Source organism: Peromyscus leucopus, chromosome 1 (assembly GCF_004664715.2).
Source record: "Peromyscus leucopus breed LL Stock chromosome 1, UCI_PerLeu_2.1, whole genome shotgun sequence".
Classification (NCBI taxonomy): Eukaryota; Metazoa; Chordata; class Mammalia; order Rodentia; family Cricetidae; genus Peromyscus; species Peromyscus leucopus.
The window spans coordinates 17,300,722-17,326,889 of NC_051063.1; the positions used below are offsets into that span (position 1 = coordinate 17,300,722).

Genomic DNA, 26,168 nt, shown 5'->3' on the forward strand with positions numbered 1-26,168 from the left:
AATCCAAAACCTGTTGTTTTAGGGCTAAGACCTAATGGAGGAGACTATGCAAATAAATTATCAATCATGTGTCAAGAGTTAGTATTTATTAACACGAGAAATATCATGTAATTGGCCATTTGGAGCTGTAGAACTGGCAGCTCTGTTTAACCTAAAATCACCATTTAAACAATTTAAATAACAGTAAGCTTTTTTGAGGTGTGAAGATTGCCTCTCACAAGCCTTTGCATGTCTCTGAGCATCTGATGTATGAGAGGCAGTCAAAACATGAGATAACTTGTATGCTTTCACTAATTAGTCTCTGTGAAGCATTTGAGAAGTGCATCCTACATTTGTGATATGCGCACATTGAAAATCTTACAGTTGCACAATTGGAGGAAATCACCTCTCTCTGCATCTGTACTTCCTTGCTAGGAAAATGGAGAGTTAGGCTGGGTAAATCTCTAGGGCTTTTTTCCTTGTTCAGAAAGTCTCTATTCAGACCAGCAGCCTCTGTCGCACTGAAGGGAAGAGTAGATATCAAGGTCTTGCTCGTGTGTATTACCTTAAGGACTGAGTTAAATGTTAGCACTGCTTCGGGTAGATTGTGGTGGGTCGGAGATGAGCAGTGTATGAAGGAAGCTGCCCACACTTAGGAGCCACAACTGGTCAACGAAGTGGACTTGGCAGATGCAGGAAGGAAGAGCAGAAAACCTCCATCCGTGTTTGCTGTTTGTTCTTTGGACTCCAGTTAAGAGTAGGGCGGGAAGCTAACGTATCGTCCAGTAGAGGGAGCCAGACTTAAATGTTAACCAGGCCACAGAGTTAAACGTTAACATTTGAAGTAATTGTTTGCTGGGGCTAAAAAGAAAAAAAAAAAATTTTTTTTTTGATACTGAATCCTCCTGTCTGGGTCCTATATAACAAGCAAAAACTCTTGATAGAGTCAAAACTAATTCCCCAAAGGTTAAGTTTTTCCCCTAGATGTGCTGAAAACAAAGCCAAGCAGAAGATCCCTTGCTAGAGGTCATCAGAAGTGGAGGATGCTGAGAGGACAGGCATGGGTTAGCCTGTGGGTATCTGAGTGTGCATTCAAATAAACCTTACAGGCAGTGAAAATACAGTGGCCTTACTTGTACATCTGGTCGTATGTTTAATTAGGAGGGATGAGTCATGCTGAAGTAGGAAAACCTCTAATTCAGCATTGCCGAGGTCCTTACGAACAGCAGGATTCGGACACAGATGTGTGTAAAACTTGTGGAAAGATGGGTACAGAGCACAGGGTTAGGCCAGGAAGCAACTGGAAGCCAGAGAGAGGCATAGTGTAGATCCCGTCATAGCCCCAGAAGGAACCAGACACACAGACTCCCTGTTTACCACCTCCCCCACATCTCAGCCTCTCAGTCCCCAGAAGGAACCAGACACACAGATTTCCTGTTTACCACCCCCCCACACACATCTCAGCCTCTCAGCCCCCCAAAGAGTGAGACAACAAAGGCCCATTGCTGTCTACACACCTCACTGTGTGGTATCAAACGGCAGCCCCAGAAAACTAACACAGGCTATTACTCTATTGTTTGGTGGCATAAAGGACAGATGTGTCTTCTTAAGTGACACCTTCAGTTGCTTTTCATTTTAATTATTCAGACAAAAAAAGGTTTTTAATATTCCAAAGAAATATAAATGCAGTTTAAATACTAGGAAACATGACTAGACAAAACTAAGAAACTAAAACCACTCACACAAACTAGGTGAAGAGTTTATCCTCCAGATATTTTTATAGGATTATAAGCATATGTGGCATTTTTACAAAAAAAAAAAAACCTTTAAATACTGATTTATTTGCTAAATGATGCACAGCTTCCACAAAAATAAATTTTAATTTTTCTCATACCCAGTCTATAGCTCAGTGCCTTTGAACATTACAAAATGCTCTTGGAAATTGTTTAGTCCAACTCGTCATCCGGTCCAAATTCCCCCTTTTTTTCTTTTAAATCTCAACAACTTGTTAAATAAGCTGGGCCAACTGTTTTACAGAATGTCCCGTCTTCTATATTTATCTGGGTATTTCCATGTGGTATCATTTATGTTTGCATTTCTATCTTTTGTATCTCCAATAGACTAAAATAGAAGCAACAGCTTATGTGTTCGAGTTAAATATTTAGCTAGAGCACATCACAGGTGATGGTACGTGTTTCACAGCAAACAGTTTTAAATGGAGTCTGGTGAGGTCCTCAAAATAGAATGCTTTTGACTCTCATATCCCATAGACATTTTGTATTATAGAAATTCCCTCTCTCTAAAGCAGAGAATAGTAAAGGTGCCCAAGTATGTCCATTATTTAGTAAATAGACACTTTCTGAATGTAATTATCAATTTACTTTCCATGCAGGAAGCTGTAAGACATGAACTCCTAAAACACATCAAAATTGTGTCTTTGGTACTTGTTAAAAATTGAGACTTCCTTTATCTCATCCATCTCATTAACTTCCTAGTTGACCTCAGCAATACATCACTTACACATTTACTATATGATTAAGAAGCATACCTTCCAGAGTATTTTGGGGAATACAGAAGTGAAATGCTCCCACCTCTGTTGAACTTCTAATTGCTCAGAACTGACACAGTATGAAATCAAGTTCCACTAACAGACCCTTAAGCTCATTTGTCACATGTTCCCATTCCTTTGATTGTCTGAGTCCCAGAAGGCCACCTTATAGGATCTTCATTTTCCTGGAAACCACAGTCAACCACACTTTACTTTGAAAGAAAGTAGACTCATTCCTTGGTCAAACATGTGACCAACTCCAGAAGGTCCAGCCCTTCAACTCTGTTGTCTACACAGCATCATCCCTAAATGACTCTCTCATGGGCATTTTGTAAACTCAGACCTCATTTCTTTGAATTGAAGACTGTGTATCTACCATGGCAAATTCCTCTAGATCCAGATCATTGTTCTAGGCTCCATTCCCATTATATATAATAGAGACATCTGAAAAGATTTTTCTGTTTAAACCAGGTGAAGAAAAGAACATAGCAAGTATATCTCGTAGATTCCTCAATAAATAGTTTAAAGTCCAATGGTAAGTGGGCGTTAGTCCCAGCACTTGGGAGGCACAGGCAGGCAGATCTCTGTGAATCTGAAGCCAGCCTGGTCTTACAGAGCTAGTTCCAGGATAGCCAGAGCTAGACAAAGAAACCCTGTTTCCAAAAAATCAAACAAACAAAAAAGTTTAACGGAGTGTGTAAAAAAACGCTTTCATAACACAGATACATATAAAAAGAAGTTGTTGGAATTTCTGGGTCTTATGAAGTATCAAGACAGTAGCTGTGAAAGAACTCATGGAGATGGGTAGTTGGAAGGCAGAATGAGACAATAAAAAAAAAAAAGCAGATGAAGTGGACATGGAGGTAATAATCCTGATGACTCTCACTTCAGAGAAAATGACCCCAAGCCATTGACATGGTGAAGAATCTTGGATGTCTCTAACAGTGGGTTAACCTCAGTTGAAGGCCTGGGGACTGGGGAAGATTTTTTCTGGGTAGACTGTACAGAATTGTATTTGCCCTGAAGTGTCGTTGCTGAAAGGGTAGAAAGGAGATTATTCATAGGCAAATAGCAATGATGAAACTTTTAAACCTTTCTAGACTTTTAACATTGAAAGCAGACATCCACTTTTCAGCTTGACATGATAGAGACATTAAAAGTGTTTGTGGCACTATGACTCCTTGGAGAAAAGCTTGATTTTAAGGTGTGGCAAAGAACATAGAAGAGGCACCTTGATTGACTGTGGATTCCTGCTGTCAGGATGTCCCAGTATATGTTGCATATACCTGGAGCAGGATGCTTTTTTATGCATATCCTCACTTTTCCCTTGATGTTCTTTCTCACCACTAATGCTTCCATTGATTGCATCATGGATTCCTATATGGTCCCCTTCCCATCTAACTCATCATTAAAACCGTTGATAGTCTCTGTATGCTGCTTTCTCTCCACACTGTCGTCTCTCCCTGAACACTTCCGGTAGCTTCTTCACTGTTGTTCTTTCCCCAACCATTTCCTTTTCAACCACTGTCCTCCCTTACCTCTGAGTCATCTCTCTACTTACATTTCTTCCCATGTTATGGAACCGTTCAAGATCACCACCACTTTCTCTTCTGCATTACCTGCATGGCCTTTCGTAATCTCACCCCTTCCCACCCCTACCTCCTTAGCTGCCACCGTTTCCTGTCATTCTCCCAAACTACAAAACTTCCCAAAGTGCATCATCCCCTGTGTTACAAAACAGCTTTTCACACACTTTGTTGGACTTTAAACTACTTACAAGAAAGATGTATCTGCAAGAAACACTCTTTATGGTTTCCCAACATTCTTTTCTTTCATCTGACTTAAACAGAAACCCACTTTCAGATTTCTGTATTTTCTTGTGCTGCTTTAGAAACATTCCTTTATATGATGGACTTCAATTTTGCAAAAGCTATGATATATATATGCAGTTTGTTTCCTTCAGCAGTGACTAAAGGCTTTTATGTGGACAACTCTTAGCTCATATAAACATCCCTTAATTATTGATATCTTATCAACTGCCATGTGAAGCATTATTTGAATTGGCCTTTTTGTGAGTTTATGAAAAATTTTAATAAAGATGTGAATCAAGTCCACCTAAAGAATACAATGCTGAGAAAACACTTTTGCTGACATTCATTCTGTACCTCTCTCTCTTTGCCAATTACAACGTGAATTATACTTGGCAGCCCAAGGTGCACTATTAAAGATGCATTTTTTTTATGATAGTGCCTGAGATTCAGTTGGGAACTTGTCCATATTTTTCACATTTCCAATAAAGGTACACTTACTAGGTACCTATATGAATTCAGGCCATTAAATATTAATGTAAATATGTCTTATTAAATCCTTACACTACTGCAAGTACATAGAATAAAAATAATTATAACCTATAAGTACTTGATTTCACCTACATTAAAACAGTATTTGGATAATTTTGAGGTGCCCATGTCCATACTTGGGAATATCTTCCTTTCTAAAACTCTTCCAGAAACTCATACCCAGCCCTTCCCCTCTTCTGAGTGCCTCTCTTCCTCTCAACTCTAGACATTGACCAAGCAAAGTTCAACATCTAGGTGAGCCCTCAGGAGGCTTCTGCTGGCTGCCTTGCCAAAATCTGCTTGCTCCTTTCTTTCCTGTCAGGAGTAACTTGCTTCTCCTCAAGTGACCACCCAGTAGAATCTAGAGAAAGCTGGTCATCCTTAGCCATAGATAAGTAGTTCCAGTCGTGTTAGGCCAATCAACACAGAGACTGTGAGGCAGAGAGCATGCTGAGGAAGCTCCTGGGAAAAGATTCCCAGATGTAAGAAACAAACTCAATCACACTTTTTCCTCTGAACATTTTGGGTCTGAATGTGAGGCCTGAAACATCTTTAACTGTTATATAGCCAATCCGAGGGAAGAGGCAAGAAAACTCTGGAACCTGGACAGTGCACTAGGTAGACATATACCTTACTCCTAGATTCCTTGTGGCATGAGATCATGAGTGTGCACACTGTTTAACCCAGTAGAAGAATTCTACCTCTTGCAGAAAAAGTGTGCAAACTAGTGTATCCTGTAGTAGTAATTGAGCCTGGAAGTCTGCAGCCAGCAGATGGACTAGCAGGCTGGAGACCAGGAAAGGCCAACACTGGAATTCAAGTCCAAGGACCATTTAAGGAAGAATTCCTCTGCTTGCGGCTCTCTTGTTTGTGCTATTCACGCCGTCAGTTGGCTAGTTGTCCTAGTTTTTCTGTTGTGTGATGAAATACTGATCAAGGCAAATTTGTGGAGGAAAGGGTTCGCTCAGCTCATGGCCTGTATCATGGGAAGCCAAGGCAAGGAACTGAAGGAAGGAACCTAGAGGTGGGAACCAAAGCAGAGACTATGAAGGCTCCCCATGACTTGCTCACCTTGCTTTCCTATACAACACAGGACAACAGCCACAGGGGGTTGGGTCCTCTGTTAGTCAAGAAAATGCCACCACAGATGTGTCCACAGGCCAATCTGGTGTTTTGCTCTTTCCGGGTGACTCCAGTTTGAGTCAAGTTGACAGATGCTAACCAGCACACTAGCTGAGCCTTATCCAAATGTAGGAGATCAATCTGCTTCACACAAACTCCACAGGTTTCAATATGTCTTATCTTAAACACCCTTGTGGAAGCATCTAGAATGATGTTTGGCTATATAGGCATTATGGCTTAGCAAATTTAACACATAAGATTGCCATCATAACCTCTGTATAGTTTCATAACCAATTTCTTGAGAACTTATCACACTCTGGAATGTCCAAAGCTTTTGTGTCATTTTATATAAACATTTTCTTTCATTAATGTCATGCTAACTAAAAGAACAAAATCACAATTTTGCATAAACTTTGCAATAGCTGAAACCAAGACATTGTATAAAGGGAGCAAAAAAGTCTAGCCCTAGAAAACTGCTGGAAAATTGGAGGTATGATAAAGAAACCAGTGGTATAGTTTCTGGAGAGGGAAGGCCAGTGCATGATAGTTCATGCAAGCCTGAGACTCAATATTTCCAATGCTGTGAGAAATTGAAGTTGTCAACACCAGAAAGACACATCAGAGACTTGGTCTCTACAAGATCATCTGTTTCTATATGCAAGTAGGACATAGCATGCCTACTCAAGCTATTTAAGAAATATTTAATAGGGTATAGAAGTAGTACAGGAAATGTAACAAAGTAGAGAAATAATAGTTAATTCTGCCCCGAAATGAGATAGGACCCAGAGCATTCATGTTACATGTATTTCCCCTGGATCACAAGAAACATGTAGAAAAAGATATTCCCATAACATGAAGGCAGGGGACAGGTGTAATCTGCCAAGGGGTGCAATCAGCTAGAAGGAAACATGCTGGAAAAACTGTTCTCAGTCCACTTCCTATGTCACCTGCTGATTCTCTCATCATGCCAAGGGAAGCCAGCCAGAGTGAAACTGCCAGATAAAATACAAGACATCCAGTTGAATAGGGATTCAGATACGTGTATGTATTTATACTATATACATATGAGACATACCTGCCTTAAAAAGCTACATTTATCTGCAATTCAAATGCAACTACGCATCCCTCGTTCTCACTTGCTGAGTCTTGGCAGTAGAATCCAGAAGACTTCTGAACCTATACAAGAGCCTCCAAGCACCATCAGGGCCCAGAAGGGACCACTCACGAGTGTATTTGGAGCAGCCAGAATACTTTCCCTCATGACTCGTGAAACTTGAATGTTTCTCTTCCAACAAAAGTGACCTACTTTTTTTTTGTTTTTGTTCTAGTTAGTGCCCCGGAAACTCTACAAAGGATTCTAGGACAATAAAGATCTTAAAAAGTAAAATATGTAGATACACGATATTTTTAAGATGTCCTAATTAACTTTTAACTACAGTGTTCATTAGTATTAACAAACTCAGGAGAGTAAAGTAACTCTCTGATCTTCTAGAATTATCAAAGTTGAGTTATTATTTTCCAATAAATAGATCTTTTCACGTGCTGCACTCTAAGACTTCAGATGATTTGCCTTCTCTCTTTTAATGTCCCCTCCCAAATTTATGTTTGGATTTCATGACAATAGCGTCATAATATTAAGAGTTGGCATCCTTAAGATAATGAAATTGTCACCAGAGTAGTCTGCCCTCAAGAATGGGTTAGTGTCTATGTTAGGCCTATCACTGTGATAGAATAACACATGTACAAATCAAAAGAGGCATTGTTTATTTGGCCTCAGAGTTTCAGAGGTGTCCACCCATTGTCATGGGGTGGCATGGGGAACAACTCACATCGTGGTGGCAAGCAAGCAGAGTGAGAATGTCTGTACAAGTAGCTTTTTGTTTTTTCTCATCCTATCAGATGGCACAGCTCACATTTACAAGCTTCCTAGTTCCTTATATAATCCTCACAAAGACCCTGAGGTGTGCTTTACTGATTTCCTCAGCACTTCTCAGCCAAACTGACAGTGAAGATTAAGAATAAAGCCCACCCCTTGTCAACTTGCTATTCAAACATCTCTTTAAACTGTTCTGTCCCTGGTTCTCAAAGGGTCCATGCCTGCAGGAGTCTGCCGGAGTCCAGCTCCAAGAAGTGTTCTTGTGGAGAGGAGAGAGAAATGAAGAAATGATAGAAAGAGATGATAAGAAAGACAGAGACATAGGATAGCTTTGGGAGGGCCTTGGGTCAATACCCAGTCACCTTGAGGTTTATTCCAAAGGGCTTTTTGCCGGGCGATGGTGGCGCACGCCTTTAATCCCAGAACTTGGGAGGCAGATCAAGGCCAGCCTGGTCTACAGAGCGAGATCCAGGACAGGCACCAAAGCTACACAGAGAAACCCTGTCTCAAGAAAACAACAAACAAACAAACAAAAAATCCAAAGGGCTTTTTTATCCACTACCCAGGGGAGAGGCAAAAGACCTCCCCCTTGCAAGGTCAAAGTACAATGCACAGTCAAGTGTAGACCCTTTAAAACACCTGGTTCCCACTCCCATGGCCAAATCATCCCACTATGCAGCCCTGCTGGGTAAAGCAAGCTCAGATTCTCTGACCCTGAGTAAGGTCTCACTAGAGAGCCTCTGTGGGCTCCTACACATATCCATCTCCTATCCAGCCTGTCATTGTCCAAAATATCCCATAGCTACAATATTGTTCAAAACACTCTGAGATTCAGGGTGCCATGGATTTAATTTGAAATGATCCCACTGTAGGCTCAGGTTTCTTCTCCAACTTGTGCTACTCTGTGAAGGCTATGGAGTCTTCAGGAGTTGTGGCCTGGCTTGCAGTTATCTCAGAAAAGGTCTTTGAAGTTATACCTAAGCTTTAGTTTGTTTCTTTATTCTCTGCCTCCCAGCATTTATTAGTTTCTTTTTGTTTGCTTGACAAAATACCTGACAAAGGGCAACTTAAAGGAGGAAATGGCTTACTTTAGCTTATAGTTCCAGAAGGGATACAGTCTATCGTGATGGGTGAAGTGTGGTGACAAACAGGGAAAGAATAGCGGTGGGAACAGGAAGTCGACTTTGTATTCACACACCAGAAGCAGGGAGAGAATAGGAAGTAGACCCAGCTTATAAGACATTAAAGGCCGCCCCTGGTGATAGATTTCCTCTAGCAGCTCCACCTCCTAAAAGTTTCAGACCTTCCTGGACAGCACTGGCAACTGGGAGCCGAGTGTTCGAATACATGAGCCGACAGGAAACATGTCTCCTTCAAATCACCATATGGTTCACAGCCACGTGAGCAAGTTGATGCTCCACACTACCACCAGCAAGGACCAAGGCACTCCATTTTGCCTCCCTCCATGATGGACTGTGATCCTCGGGATCTATAAGCCAAAACAAATATTTCTTTTTCTTAACTTGCTTTGTCAAGTATTTTGTCAAGCAAAAAAATAACTCATGAGAAAATTGTCACCAGGGCTGGAGTCATGGTTGTGCTAAACATACAGTTGAACATGTGATCTTAAGTCTTTAGACTGGTCTATGGCAGGGATTTGGAAAGGTTTAGAGCTATAGGCAGAACTCATGGACCAACCTGTATGGTGAGATCCAGAAGACCAGAATGCTGTCAGAATGTGTCCCGCAAAGACCTTCCTCGTAAGGACTCCTGCAGAAAGAAGGACTCTTTTGGAGTAAGTAAAGGCTGCTTGTCTTACTTTTTGGCCAAGAATCTGGCTTTGTTTCGCTAATGGCCTGAAAATGTTAGTGAGCCTTAATTCCAAAACAATGGCATAATTTATTAGGCAAATAAATTTTAAGACAGTATAACATTCAGGCTATGACGTGCTTGCTATTTATTGCTTTTAGTCAGCTTTTCACAGAGTTGGGAGAAAATTGGAGCAGAAGAAAGTGAAAAAAATGTGCAATTTAATGAGAAAAAGAGATTAAGTGCATTAAGGTTGCAAACAAGGCAACTGTAGTTATGAGAGATTAGTGTCATTAGAGAAGATGCTTTCCTCTTTGGGACGGTAGGAAAAGTGTGTTGATGGCAAGACCTCATTCAAAAGAGGCTCCAGAATACAAAAAGGCAGACACAGTTTAAAGACTTTCATTCAAAAGGAGAGTGCCTGAAAATATAGTTCATGCAGACAGCTGAAAGGGGGCCCTACTGGAAAGGTTCCACCCCAGGAATTGTTTTCCAAGGTTCACAGTCAGTCAGAGGCCATGGCAGCCATGTTCCCAGGGGGCCTGGCTGTCACTCCAACTGACATCAGAGTTTGCTGTTGTTCACGTGGTACTGATTTTATGGGCAGGCAGAGTGCAAAAGAGAGGCATTAAGGTTCCATGGAAAAGCCTGTCTAATCAGACGTCCCATGGAGACCCCATGGCAGGGCAATCCATGAAGCTTTGAGGGTGAAGCTGAAGTTGCAAAAGGGTGCTGGAGATGGCAGGAAGGTGCCAAGGGACACTGAAGGCACTTTTATTTCACTGCAGCTATGTGGGCATCCACTTTTATAGTTAACCTTGGGTCATCTATGGAGTTATATCTATAAAAATCATGGGTAAATCAAATTTGCATCTAGGTCCACATCTTATTTAGGTTGTTCTGCTTCATGGGTGCAGCTCATGTACACTGCTTATTTGTGATAGGAAAGTAACTTGTAAGAAAAATGTAAAGAGCTTAAGTCCAGAAGACTATACATACTTGATGACAAAATTCTGTCTTTTGTCCACAAATAAGTTTCAAGCTTATAAAACGAATAAATGGCACCCTAAGTACAGAGGAGATCAACCATCACCCACAGCCTTCTGAAAACTTACAAGTATGTTTATCTGCTGCAGGAATGTCAGGGAGGCATTCTGGAGGCAAACTGTACCACACAGACATGCCATCCATGCTTTAGTTTGCATAAGATCTTAGCAGATTGAATGCTTTGGAAAACTCGGGCTTGCTATACAGGAAGTAAGATTGTCTTAAGGTACTCTTACAGCTCCTCTCGTTTTGCAAGATCATTAAATCCTTGATAGGTTAAGCATGTTAATGAACCAAGTATTTTAAACAAATCATACAGATTGTGCTTTCATTAATTACCTGAGCATTCACTCATAGCAGCATGTGATCATGGCAAACATTTTTCACTCCTTGTCTTGACCCTAAACAAAGTTTCACTAACAGCCAGAGCAAGATCGGTGAGCCTGGAGTCACCCCAAAGGACGAAATCATGTCACTAATTTAAGGCAATGGGGGAAGTCTGTCCTTATTCTGATTGAAATATTATATAGAAGGAAGCATAGTTTTTGTACAAGGAAGGATTTGTCATGAGACACGTGCAGCAGTGTTGTGATTGACTGGAAAAAAAAATGCCAATTGCCCTTCCTTCTAGGTAGGATGCTTGCAAAGTCAGCCCCCACTGGCTTGGCTGGTCTCAAGACTTTTTCTGGCCATGACTCAGTATGCTTGTGACAAACAGATGTTTGAAAAGGCCTTAGACACGGAGAATTCCCTACTCACTGCTCTTGGGAGCCCTGTCATCATTCTATGTCTTCAAGACCTGGCTTTTCCACTGCATGGTAACACATGGCCAGGACACCCTTGGCATTGTCAACCTTGAGTCAGCAGCTGCTATCAGGATGAGAACATTCTAGATCCCAACCCAGTGAGACAAGACCAGGAAACCCACCTATGGATTCCCAAAACAAGAAATTTCATTTGTTGTTCTAAGGCAGTATGTTTCCGGGTGGCTAGAGAAAGTTAGCAGAAAAATTACAAATCCTCTTTTTCTGCACAATAATAGCACATTATACAGTATGTATATGAGTGTATATTCATACATATGTACAGAAAGACTTACACATAATACATGCATATTATCTTCTAGATACGAACAAATTTATATCTACTTCTTCTGTGTTCACACTTCTAAAATGAAAGGCAAGCTTTCCTTACACAGTAATGTGGATTTCCTAGTGCTCTGTCACAACAGAAATACTGCTAACTTTATCAGGTCTAAAGTTACTGACAAAGGAAATAGGAATATGATGAAAAAGTAAAGAATATGTTCCCACAGAATTTTGTGAGTAATCTTAATATTCCTTTCCTGACTGCCCACATCACCAATATCAGAAATATTGACATATTCACATGTACTATTCATTTTTGCATCTTTACCTTTAAGATCTTCCAGACTTCTACTTTCAAATTTCCTGTGTTTTTTTTTTTTTAACAGAAATTCAAATGATTATTTGTGGTGGTATTGAGTTCCTCAAAATATTGTGCACCGTAATAAACTTATCTGGGGTCAGAGACAGAACAGCCACTAGATACAAAGGCTAGAAAATGGTGGCCCTCACACCTTTAATCCTAGCACTCCAGAGGTAGAAATCCCTCTGGATCTCTGTGAGTTCAAGGCCACATTGGAAATGGCCAGGCATGGTGACACATGCCTTTAATTCCAGAAAGCGAGCCTTTAATCACCGGAAGTGGTGGTAGAAAGCAGAAAGGTATATAAGGCGTGAGGACCAGAAACTAGAAGCATTTGGCTGGTTAAGCATTTGGCTGGTTAAGCTTTCAGGCTTCTAGCAGCACAGTTCAGCTGAGAGCCATTCGGATATGAGGACACAGAGGCTTCCAGTCTGAGGAAACAAGATCAATTGAGAAGTTGGCCAGGTGAGGTTAGCTGTGGCTTGTTCTGTCTCTCTGACCATCCAGCATTTCACCCCAATAACTGGCCCTGGGTTTGATTTTATTAATAAGAACTTTTAAGATTCATGCTACAATTATTTCTAAATAAAGTCTTGTAGGCTGCTTCTCAAGTGAAATAAAATTTTTTTCAGATTATGTTCCATTTTTAAAAGTTATAATTCAAAAGTTTGTAATCTTAAAAAATAAATAACAGGGCTGGAGAGATGGCTCAGAGGTTATAAGCACAGACTGCTCTTTCTTTCTTTTTTTTTTTAATTATGTATACAGAGGAGGGTGCTAGATCTCATTACAGATGGTTGTGAGCCACCATGTGGTTACTGGGAATTGAACTCAGGACCTCTGGAAGAGCAGCCAGTGCTCTTAACCTCTGAGCCATCTCTCCAGCCCCAGACTGCTCTTATAAAGGACCTGAGTTCAGTTCCCAGCACCCACATTGGGCAAAACTACCCTTCCTAAGTCTAGCTCCAGGAATTCTGCTTCCCTCTTGGCCTCCACAAGCAGCTTCATTGATGTACATAAATTCCCATAGACACTTACACATAATTTAATATAAAAAGGAATCGAAAGAAAGATAAATAACCTAACCAAAGTATGGGCAAAGCATCTAAATAAAGACTTTTGTGCTGGCTAGTTTTATGTCAACTTGACACAAGCTAGTCATCAGAGAGGAGGAAGCCTCAGCTGAGAAAATGTCTCTATGGTATCCAGATATAGACAAGACTGTAGGGTATTTCCTTAATTAGTGGTTGATGTGGGAGGGCCCAGCCTATTATGAGTGTGGCTGCCCCAGGGTTGGTGGTCTTGGGTTCTATAACAAAGAAGGCTGAGAGAGCATGGTGAACAAGTCAGTAAGCAGTACTCCTTCATGACCTCTGCATCAACTCCTGCCTACACTTTCCTGCCCTGTTTGAGTTCATATCCTGACTTCTTTTGATGATTAACAATGATATGTAATTGTAAGCCAAATAAATCCTTTCCTCCCCGAGTTGCTTTGGTCATGGTGTTTTGTTGCAATAGGAACCCTAAGACAATTCTCTAAGGAAGATATTTTTAAAAGCCAAAGAATACAATTAAAGATGTCCAATATTGTGGGGATATTGTGTTCCCCAGAATATTGTGCATCCTAATAAACTTACCTGGGGTCAGAGAACAGAACAGCCACTAGACATATAGAGGCCAGAAAATGGTGGCACACACGCCTTTAATCCTAGCATTCCAGAGGCAGAGATCTGTCTGGATCTCTGTGAGTTCAAAGCCACATTGGAAACAGCTACGTGTGGTAAAAAGAGCTTTTAACCCCAGGAAGTGATGGCAGGAAGCAGAAAGGTATTTAAGGCGTGAGGACGAGGAACTAGAGCCTACATAAGCTTTTAGGCTTTTGAGCAGTAAGTAGTTCAGCTGGGATCCATTTGGATGAGGACTCAGAGGCTTCCAGTCTGAGAAAACAGGATCAGCTGAGGATCTGGAGAGGTGAGAAAGCTGTGGCTTGTTCTGCTTCTCTGATCTTCCAGCATTCACCCCAATACCTGGCTCCAAGTTTGATTTTATTAATACGACCTGTTAAGATTTGTGCTACACAATATCACATGATTAAGGAATCACAAATAAAATCAATTCATATCCACTAGGACACTACAATCAAGACAGTTAAAAAACAACAAATGTTGGGAAGTCTCAGAATTCTAATCCTGACGTGGACCAATCAGGAGGCAGGATAGTCCCTTCCTAAAAGGACATTCTCCAATAACCATCACTTCTGAGCTCAAGTATTTCTTGTGTCCAGATCAATTATCTAAAGAAATCCACAACAGTATAAGCTCATTATGCTCATTTATTCACTGAGAAACTGAATAGATCAGTTGAAGAAGTAACCATAATTTGAAATCAATGTTTTCCTCAATTATTTTAAATGAAATCTCTCATTTCATTCTTATGCCAATCCACAACAAAACTGGTTATTAAGCTTATCATTCATAGCAGACCTAAGTCTTTTACTCAAAGTATGATGTTTGCCAGTACAATGGTATGCACAGGTGACAGAGTCTTAAGGGAAGGATGTGGATATTAAAACTTTCTGTTCATGGAAAGGAATGATGATGGCACAGTATGGTGTTCAGATACCCATTTTCCAAACAACCATTTCCACCAGAGCTTTTATAGCATTTAAGGCAGGAATTGGAAGGAGAAGATCATCTTTATTTCAGGTTGGGCATACTAATGGATATTAGTAATGATTAAATTGAATTTGTAATAAGTAGAAGGAAAAGCCATCTTAAACAGGTATCAACCAGAGCAGTGGATCTCAATCTTCCTAATGCTGGGACCCTTTAATACAGTTCCTTATGTTGTGGTGACCCCCAACCATTAAATTATTTCATTGATACTTCATAACTGTAAGTTTGCTACTGTTATGAATTGTAGATGGGTTTTTTTTTTTTTTTTTTGGTTGGGACTGCCGACTCCCCAATAACCAACATGGAGACTTATTATTAATTATAAATGATTGGCTGATAGCTTAGGCTTGTTACTATCTAGCTGTTACTACTTAAATTAATCCACGTTTTTTATCTATGTACTACCACATGGCTCAGTAACTTTTTTCAGAAGGGCAAGTTCATCTTGCTTCTCTTTGCATCTCTTGATGACTCCACCATTCTTCATCCCCAGCTCTCTTTTTCCCTGTCTGCAAGTCCCACCTAAGTCTTTCTGCCTAGCTATTGGTAATAGCTCTTTATTAAACCAATGAGAGCAACACATCTTCACAGTGTACAAGACTATTCCATAACAATGAATCATAAATATCTGATATGCAAGATACCTGGTATTCCATAACAATGAATCATAAATATCTGATATGCAGGATACCTGATATGTGACCCCAAAAGGGGCATGACCCACAGATTGAGAAACACTGATCTAGAGTAACTAACAGATAAAAGAGTTAACACAATATAGGCAACACCAATTGTAGATGTAACCAATCGTCTTATTAAAATAAGAAACACAGAGCCAATGTAAAAGAGAAAGCCGAGAGGTCAGAGCTCAGAGATAAAATCTTACCTCCTGCAGTGCTCCTAGCTTCTCCGAGAGAGAGCTACTTCCTGTTTTTCTGTGTTTAAATAGTCTTTCTGTTCTGCCATCTCATTGGTTGTAAACCCAACCACATGACTGCCTCATCACTGCCTGTAAGTACCGCCCTCCAGGTCTTAAAGGCATATGTCTCCAATACTGGCTGTATCCCTGAACACACAGAAATCTACCTAGCTCTTCTAACCATCACGCTCTTGCTATGGCTCTAATAGCTCTGACCCCAGGGCAACTTTATTTATTAACATAAAATTAAAATCACATTTCAGTACAAATAAAATATCACCATATTTCCCCTTTTCTATTTTAATAAAAAGAAAAAAGGCAAAAGATTATAACAAAAGAAAAACTATACACAAAAGTACAATAACTATATACAATATATACAAGTAACAAATACCTAAACAATGTCTAGTCCATTTGTATTTGACAAATCAGAGAAAATAATTCCCTTATCTATCCTATTTTAGTAAGTCCAAAATGTATCTAATTCACTTTCTGTCCTAATTAATCTTCAACTATAACTAACTAATCTTCAATTCCCTCAGAGACCCAAGAAGGAAATAATATTAGCTAACAAAAATAAAAACAGGAAGTGCACAAAAGCAACTTCCAAAAATTTTGTGAGTTGACAGAAACAGCCAGCTGCCTGGACAGTCACCTGAGGTTTCTTCGCAGTGTTGGGACATCATCTTCAGCCTATAGGCTTATCGTATCTGACAGACTCATTTGTGAAGTAGGTTGTACACAAGGTCAACAGTTCAACCTCACATTGGGTGAGAGCAGTCCATGTACCAGAAACACCTGAATTCCACTAGTGTCATGTCATGATTCAGGATTTTAAATTCTGGAAATTGTTGATGGTTTTTGAATTCAGCTGTCCATTCTTCTTGGCTGTGTACATATGGCTTCATCTCAGCATCCCCTTCTTCTCCACATCCCTCTATTAAATGCCAGTCTACTATTGAGAGGCGTGAGCTTTCAGTTGCTGTTCCATTGCACAACAGAAGCCATCGGCCCACTGCCTGTTTAGCTGCCTTCGAAGAAAAGGGCACTGTACCTTTTCCGGATTGTGAAGGCCACTTCAGGGATGGTGCCATATTGTCCTGGCCTCAGAAGATGCCTTTTGATAAAGCCATAACCACACTTGTTTTGGCAGGAATCGGTAGTCCATTGTTTCGTGTTCTGTCTGTCCATTTTTTCCTGTTGATTCGAGGATACTTTGTTGTCCAGTGGCTAACTTTTGCCACAATGAAAGTTAACTCCATATTCAGTTTCTTCAATGCCCATATTTTCTCTGAAGTAGATTGGTACTGCCAGGAGCCGACATGTCTCAAAAAAGAAAAATTTCTAAGTTATTAAAACATTTTAAATGCCATATTCGGTAGATCTCTGAAGGGTTTGAAGATGACCTGTCTAAAACATATCTGCTCAATTTTTAAAACATATCTAATATGACTACAATTTCTATTGTAATGTCTATAACTACTAACTTTCATTTCTTTATATCCTAATAGTTGGTAATAATGTAAAGTATTTAAAACTAGTAATTGTCTTTTTCTTTTTCTTTTTCTTTCTTTCTTTTTTTTGTGTGTTCTTTGAGTACAATAGAGTCATTCTTGGATTCTGGTAAGTTTTACCTGGAGAGAAGATCAATGCTCACCAAAACTGCCCCAGGAAGCAACTTCCAAGTTCATTGTCTCTCTCAAAAATAAGGAATCATTGACAAGGAAGTTAGCAGAGGGAACAAAGATGTATTAAGGTGTAGAGTTGGAATGAGAATGACCCCCATAAACTCACATATTTGAATACCTGGTCTTCAGGTGGTGGAAGTGTTTGGGAAGGTTTAGGAGGTATGGTCTCGTTGGAAGAGATGTGTCATTGGTGGCAGACTTTAAGGTTTCAAAAGCTGATGCAATTCCTAATTAGTTTTCTCTGCCTGCTTGTGGATCAAGATGTGAGCCCTCATCTACTGCTCCAGTACTATACCTGTTGCCATGTTCCCTACCATGATGGTCATGGACTCTAACCTTCTGGAACTATGAGGCCCAAACTAAGTTTGTAAGTTTCATATATTTTATCACAGCAATAGAAATGTAACTAAGGCATAAGATAAGTGGGAATGAATGGCTGAGAAGCAGAGGGGCTCCAGAAGAGGAGTGTCACTGTGTTCCCTTCATTAGTTTTTATAGGACTTATGGCAGCAATTAGATTGAGGCTGAGGTCATCCTTATTAGAATTGCTCTTTTTTGAGCACATCACAGGTTGGAGCAGTAAGGAGCCTCTGTATCCTTCACATAACTCTTGACCAGCACAACAGAGCTATGGCCCAACAGGGTCATGGTCACAGGTGTTCCATCATGAGCCCCATCCATACTGGGAGCTTAATTTTTGTCTTGATGCTTTATTAATGCATAATATACACATTTATGAGTTATATGTTTGTATGTTACATAGACAAAGGCTTTAAAGTGGCAAAAATGCTTATTTGGCTTATCACACTTTTATTAATTATCACTTCTTTCCTCATATAACTTAATAATTGCTCAGTTTGTAAATCAAGAGCTGTATACAATGCTCAAATAGCATTTATCATCACATACTACTTCAGAGGCCAGAAGAGAGCATTGGATCTCCTAGAACTAGAGTCAAGACAGTTGCAAGCTACCATGTAGGTGCTGGGAATTGAACCCAGGTCTTTTGGAAGAGCAACCAGTTCTCATAGCTACTGAACCATCTATCCAGTACATGAAATTATTTTTTAAGTAAAAAATGATAGTATGGGACTGGAGAAATGGCTCAGCATTTAAGAGCACATACTGCTCTTGCAGAAGACCCCAGTTCAATTCCAAACACCCATCTCAGGTGGCTCACAACTGCTTGTAACTTCAGCTCCTGGTCCTGGCCTCCACAAGAACCTGCATGTATACGCACATAAACCCTACAAAAGACACACACACACACACACACACACACACACACACACACACACGACTGAAAATAAAATGAATTAAGAAAATAGTGATGGGAAATTAAAGCTAGGTTAACAAAATGAACCCATCCTCAGAGGAAATCAAAGTTCAAATTCACCTAAAAAAATCAGCAAAATACAGAATATAATATTAATAGAACCCTGGCTGACAGTTGTGTGCTATTCTATGCCCTGCCCAAATCCGTACGCAGAACCCTAAGCTTCAAGCATGACTATTGGAGAGGTAGGGTCTTTAGAAGGTAATTAGGGTTAAGTGAGGTCATAAGAGTAGGCTCTATCTCAACTATACATGGTCTTATTGAAAGAGAGCAAGTCCATCCTTCTCCCACATAAGCAGACACAGCAAAGCACTAGAAACGAGTCCTTGCCATAAACAAAGCCTGTCAGAAACTTCATTTGGGGCTTTTTCAGCCTCCAAAACTGAAAGAAAAAAAAAGACTTCTGTTGTGTAAGCCACTTTGTCCTGCAGCCCCAGGTGGCTGGTACTAATTTATGGGAGGGTAAGTCAAGACAGTATTAAGATTTCTTTCAATCTAATCCTAGATGATTGGATTTCCCAACAACCTCCAAAGGTCTCGTTGTCTGATCCTTCCTATCTTATAGACTCAAAAAGCTTTTACCTTGAATAAATGGGTTGCAACTAGCTACCATGGAAAAAAATCAAAGCCTGTAGGTTACACACACACACACACACACACACACACACACACACACACACACACACACACACACACACACACACACACACACACACACACACACACACTCAACATCACTATAGGATCAGTGCTGCCCAAACCTTAACTCTTGGTCTTTAACCTATATTTTTGTACACGTAGAACTTATCTTTAAGGTGGGGAGGAGAATAGTGGTCACCAGACTAGGAGGGGCTGGGAGGTAGGACAGAGAGAGGACAGAAAACAGGACCAGTTAGAAGAGCCAGCCCAGTGTTCTATAGCACATTGAGGTAATTTAGTTCCAATAATTAATTGCATACTTCAAAATAGAATATAGAATTTTGAATGTTTCTAAAATAAAGAAATGATAAATCTTTAAAAAACTAGTTACTCAACTTGAATATTATACATTATTTATTTGATTTTGTTTGTTTTATTGGTTTGTTTTGGTTTTGGCTTTTTGAGACAAGGACTTGCTATGTAGCCTAGTCTGCTTTTCAACACTGGATCTCTCTGTTTCAATCCCGGGTGCTAGGTTCACAGGCATGTATTACCACACCAGGTTGTACATGGTATACTTGTATTGAAACATATTATATGGCAGAAATATTAGCAACTACTGTGTTTCCACTAAAACTTTTTAAGTGGGAAGAAATTGGTTAGGAATGTCACTCAGTAGTAGAGTGTTTGCCTAGTGTGTGCAAGGCCCTCCATGTAATCTCCAGAACCACCAAAATGAAATAAAATCACCTCACTTTTCAAAAACTTAGCTTGTTTGGAAGTTCTAGCAGGGGAGCACAGCTATGCCTATACCCTTGGCCGAAGACGGGTCCTCCTCTCTTCTGGGAAGGTCATCCTCTTCGTTCTCTTTGACAAAGCGTGCAGCTTTGGGGAGGAACACACATGGGGTGGTAAGGGATAAAGGGGACAGACACATGCCTAACCAACCAGATCAGTAGAATCAATCCTGTCGATCAGTGCAGTGATAGATGTCCTAGCCAGATCACCCTCAAACGCACAGTCAGCTAACCTGGGCTCCCAGGGTCTCCCAGAGACTGAACTGACAGCGAAGGAGCCTGCATGGGACTGGCCCCCTGCATATATGTTACAATGTGTGACTTGGTCTTCTGGTGGGACTCCTAACAGTGGGAGCAGGGGCTATCTGTGACTCTGTTGCCCACTTTTGAGAGTCTTTCCTCCTACCAGATTGCCTCATTCCGCCTTAATAGAAGAGGAGGTGTCTAGTCTCACTGCAACGTATATACCATAGCTGGCTGGTATTCATGGAAGGCCAGCCCTTTTCTGAAAGAAACAGGAGGAGGAGATGGGGGAGAGGAGGGGAGAAGGACTGGGAAGAGAGGAAGGGAGGGGAAACTGCAGTAGGGTGTAAAAACAAACAAAATAAATATTAGCTACATGCTAAACAATTACAAGTTGGATAGTGCTAGTTTTACACATTTTTGTAACAATGAAAGAAATGCATATTCCATACAACAAAAAAAGCAGCCATAAATACATTCTAGAATTGTGTGCCTCACCTTAGTGGCATATATGCTAAATTTGGGAAAATATAGAGTAGCTCATGAGAATATGAACATAAACATTTCATTGGATCAGGAGACTTTGTATTTATTAAAGGAAATTATTACTGCTACATTTGTTATTTTTCATTAACCTGAGAGTCTGATTGCATACATATTGCTTTTAACGTGGGACAATAGGATTGCCCGCTAATGACTAGAGTTTTTGCTTGGCCTCTGAATTAGCATAAATCCCACTCTCATCATGCCATGTGTTGATGCCAAATCTCTTGGAGCCATTTAGGTCTGTGAACTGTGAACGGCACTTCCTGTAGACTATGGAGTACTCATCTCGACGTGGGCAAGCCTACGATAAGAAAAAAGAAATAATAGTCAGTGATTGAAGTATATGTTCAAAGGAGCGAGCTCCAAAGTTTGGTTCTTATGACTAAAGGTGAATTTTCAAAATTAATAATGGATTAGTTTGGTTTTACCAAATGTTTCAGTGAAGAACAATCAAACACTGGCTGGCATTTACAAGTAGTTCCAACCCTGAAAGAAGATCTAGCTCACAGTGGTTTGATAAGACTTTAATCATGCACATTATTATGCATGTATAATTTTTCTAAACTAAGGAAGTACGGAGGCCAATTTAAGCATTATGATAATCTAAATAAAACTGAAGTAATTAGGATTAACTACTTTCAACATCTTTGATTGACAAGTCAGGATTATTTTGAAGAACAATATCTTGTGCTAAATCTTTAATAATTACTAAATCATGCTTCCCACAATGGTAAAGGCCAATCGCTAAGGTTCATTCCTATGAGAAATTTGACTCAAAACAGGCCAATAGAGTTTAAGATGCTTATCTTTAGGCCACTTTGTTAAAAAGCTTCATAGTAATAAAGTATGATGCTATTGTTGACCATTTCCCAAGAAAACACTGGTTCTTTGGAACTATACCGGGAGTGATCATTGGACCACTGCTTTAAACCAGTTCTAATTTTAAAGCACCAGATGGAAATGAAACCATGAAAGCTATGAAATCCTTAAAGAACACCACAGACACTCTCAGATTTTCTTTTTTATTGACATTTTAACCATGTGTTCAACCACAATGTCCACTTATCTGTGGAGTGCCCGTTAGGGGCTGAGGCTGAGCACAATGCTTTAGAGCTGATGTCTTCTGATCCAATAATGGGATACTGGGCTTTGATTCTTACTCCCATTTTGCACATAAAGACTTTCCTAAAGCCCCAGGAGAGAGGGTAAAGGAAGCCAGTGCTAAGTGGCTGAGGCTGGTTATAAACCAGACCTGTCTGACTTAAGACCCAGTGTCATTTCAGAAGCATAAACAATGATATCATACAGCCATACAATAAATCCATGATGCTGCTCCACATGGTTTGAACTTTGGCTTTTGACATTGGGTGCTATTTTCAGGGTGGAAGGATTTTTCTGTTTTTGTTTGGTTTGTTTATTGGTTGGTTGGTTGGGTGGGTGGGTGGATGGATGGATGGGATGGGATGGGATGGATGGAAGGCTAGATGGAAGGATGGAGGAATACATGGTCCATCTGTCAGATACAAGTACTTTTAATGAAATTTTGTATTATTGGTCCAAACTACCCATTCAGAGGAAGCAGGATTATCTCATTCCTTTCCTTACTGGAGTCAAACTGAAGAGTTTCAAGTGTAAGGTCAGTGTGTTCCTTCAGCATCTCACAGGCAAAGAGGACAATGTATTTTTATGAGGTGAATGACAAGTCAAAGTGTCATGTCTTAGGGAAATTATTCTGGCAGCATAAGTATTAAAAGACTAGAGACAGAAGACAATTTTTTTTTTTTACTTTTTATTGATTCTTTGTGGGTTTCATATTATACATCCCAACCCCTCTCATCTTTTTATCCCCTTGCTTCACCCTCTGCCCTTGCAACCTCCCCCCAAAACAAAATTTAAAAGTAAAACCAAAAAATAAATAAAACAAAATCTTGGCATGGAATGTGTAGTGTGGCCCGGTGAGTCACACAGTTTACCCTTTTGTTCATACATCTTTACTTGCAAGTGTTCATTGAAATGAGTCATTGGTTTGGTTCGAGGCCTTTGGCTTCTGTTATGCTATCGATACTGGGCCCTCACTGGGACTCCTCTTGGACATCCTATTGTTGCCCTGTGTCATGGAGATCCTGCAGCTTTGGATCTGCAGGTCCAGGCCCTTCATATAATCTAACAGTTCATAGATGAGGTAGGTGTTGGGGTGGGCTGCCTCATGTCCTGGTTCTGGTTCTGGGTGGTAGCTAGGTTGGTCAGCCTGACAGCTTTCCCTCATTGTCACCACCAGGTAGAGCTTTCTGACACTGCCTCAGCTAGCTCACCCAATGTAGCAGACAGCAAGGGGCGGGGCCAGTTCTCCTACTCTCACACTTTCCGTCCAGCTCAATGGCGTTCACACCACCAAGGCCAGCTCTATGGTTTTGCCAGGTAAGGTACAGGACTTGCTCTCCAGACTGCTGCACTTGGTGAAGAAAAGACTGAATTTAAGACCTGCAGTTGGAATCGGGTCTCAGTAACACACAGCATCTTCCGATGGATGGACAAACAGATATTTCTCAGTACCAAGAGAATAAAATACAGATAGTTATTGTGGTATGGGTGAAAACATTACTCAAAGTGAAACAAGCCAAACATCAAAAAAAAAAAAAAGAATTCTGTGGCATGTAAATTATATCTCAGTAAAAACGTTGTTTAAAATCAACATGTGCATTGATGAGAGTGATTCCAAAGTTAGAGAAACCAGTTAAAAAGATGGTTGCCTGTTAACATGCACTGCAGCATGCCTGCCAGTTCAACAAATGAGCCACTGTGTAACAGCAGCCAGTTTCCATGGCATAAATACCCCTGCTGTTGCCCATTTCAAGGGCCCAGAGCGAGGTTGGAAATAAGGACTTGAACTTAATCTTTCCCACAGAATGCTGAGAGCTCACCCAAGCTCTCCCGAGTTCCCTTTCCCAGTTTGAAGTTGCCAGTGTGAAGCAAGATGACCTCAATCCAGAAGTAGGGGCAGAATCTAATTTACCTAAGAAAATTGGTATATTTTCACCCCATTCTCAAGTCAGCAGGTCTTCAAAGATTAGAACAAATCATTAGGGACCTTGCCAACCTAAATGAGGAAGCTTCTAGACCAAATCGCAACTAGAAGCTTCCCTGCAGGAAGATCATGAGATTAAGTTATTTTTTTTTTTTCTTTTTACTTATTTTCAGTGCCAGGGATGAAACTCAGGGTCTCTCCATCCCCCGAAGCCAACACTGTAAAGAGGAGATTGGAGAGTCTTTAAGAAACAGGACACATTGTTGTATTGATCCTTTAATGTTTCAAAAATGTAAGCCAATTAATTGCCTTTACTGCCTGACTCAGTTTAAGCTGGATTTTGTACATCTTGCTAAAAGCATCTTGACATAATTTCTCAGAACACTTAGGCTCTTGGACCAAGGAAATGAGTCAGAACCATGGCAGCAGAGCATACTCTAAAAAGTGATAGTGAAGGCAAACGGTGGGTGAGCTTGTAGCAAGGGAGATGACTGGGAAGCAGAGAGATCCAAACACAGACCAGGTGAACAACATAGGCCTTCAGAAACAAAAACAATTCATCAGGAACTGCAGAGATTAAATTCCTCACTGGGAAGTAAGGCAAGCCACCTTTCCAAAGTATAATTCAAACACCTTAAGATGGAACATGGAAAAAGCAGGTACCCCACAGTGACTGTAGCTCAGACCCCAAGGCAAAGCTGGGGTAGTGGGAGTCCTGAACAAGCAAGCAATCTGGAGTACCAGGCAGATCAATACACAGGGGGAGATGATTTAAAAATCATTAATGTGTTTCCCCTCAGTGTATGTAACCACCCATTTGCTCAAGGGGAGTATAAAATGTCTTTCAGAACAACACCAGTCAAAGAACAAAGTAATGTTGGCTTGCAGCATGCAAAACAAGATTTTTTTTTTCCCAGCAAGATATTAGCCTTGTTGTAAATGACCAGGCTTAAGGAGTCTGAACAGCAGCCACCAAACAGCAGATGATGGGCTTCCCTTAAAAGTATACAGAAAGTGCCCTTTACTCTGATGGCTTATAGAGGCGTCGGGGAGAGAGGATAGCATCTGAGGAACCTTAGGAAGAAAAACGGAAAGAGAAGGAAATAAGGACATCAGAAAAGGCCAATGATTTCCCCATCCCTGCTCTTTTAACCATGAAGGGTCCCTTTGTTCTGGACAGAAAGAAGTATAGTAGGGAAAATATAATAAAAACAGAAAAACATAGAGGTCTCCTGGCCCCAATACATTTGGGAACTCTTAAAATTGGTGACCTCTCATACTGCCTTTCATTTGCTTTCGATGGTCAGACAGAAAGGACCTCTAAGATTCATCTATCCTGAGCCACTTTGGGTATCATGGTGAGGCCAAGATCTGGAAGGAGCTGAAGTACTGAAAAGGGGTTATTAATAAAGACAGCAGAGATAAGCATTGGAGTAGAGACAGAATGTGAGTCACAGAGGCTTCTGTGGCATCTACAGTACCAATGAGAGTGGAAGGGGGCCAAGCCATCTCCAACCCAAGATTAGAAAGGGAAGGGGCTGAGAATTTCAGTGTTTATCTATGTTAGCCATTAAGGACATATGCTGTGGATATCGTTCTATATAAATAAAACACTGATGGCCAGTGACCAGACAGGAAGTATAGGCGGGACAAGGAGGGAGGAGAATTGGGGAAACAGGAAGAAGGAGGGAGAGACACTGCAGCCACCACCAGGACAAGCAGCATGTTAAGACACCGGTAAGCCACCAGCCACATGGCAAGGTATAGATTTATAAAAATGGTTAATTTAAGATAAAAGAACAGTTAGCAAGAAACCTGCCACGGCCATACAGTTTATAAGTATTATAAGCATCTGAGTGATTATTTTATACGTGGATTGTGGGACTGCGGGGCTTGGTAGAAGCTGGAGAGAAGCCCTCCAGCAACAGACATAAAGTGAAACAGGAGGAATATGCATTACTTTTCATCATCTAGCCTCAAAAGTCCAACAGCGCCATTTCCAGCAGAGACACAGCTCCGCAGATTCCACATTAGGGAGCAGACTTGGCTTTCAGCAAAAGGCATCCATCCACGTGGGGTGGAGCATGGATTATAGTCATTTTTAGTACACCTCTTTCTCTCCTCTTTTTAG

The 26,168-nt window shown here is 40.6% G+C and overlaps 1 protein-coding gene across 1 annotated transcript in view; it reads right to left on the reverse strand.

Moving 5' to 3' along the window:
- Window positions 1–21,034: 21,034 nt before the first annotated feature.
- Window positions 21,035–26,168, reverse strand: part of C1H9orf135 (chromosome 1 C9orf135 homolog) — a 102,866-nt gene continuing 97,732 nt past the window's right edge. Inside the window, exon 6 of the mRNA XM_028893972.2 lies at window positions 21,035–21,313. Within this exon, the coding sequence (XP_028749805.1) occupies window positions 21,164–21,313 (150 nt within the window). The 3' untranslated portion in view covers window positions 21,035–21,163. The remainder of the gene's footprint in view (window positions 21,314–26,168) is intronic.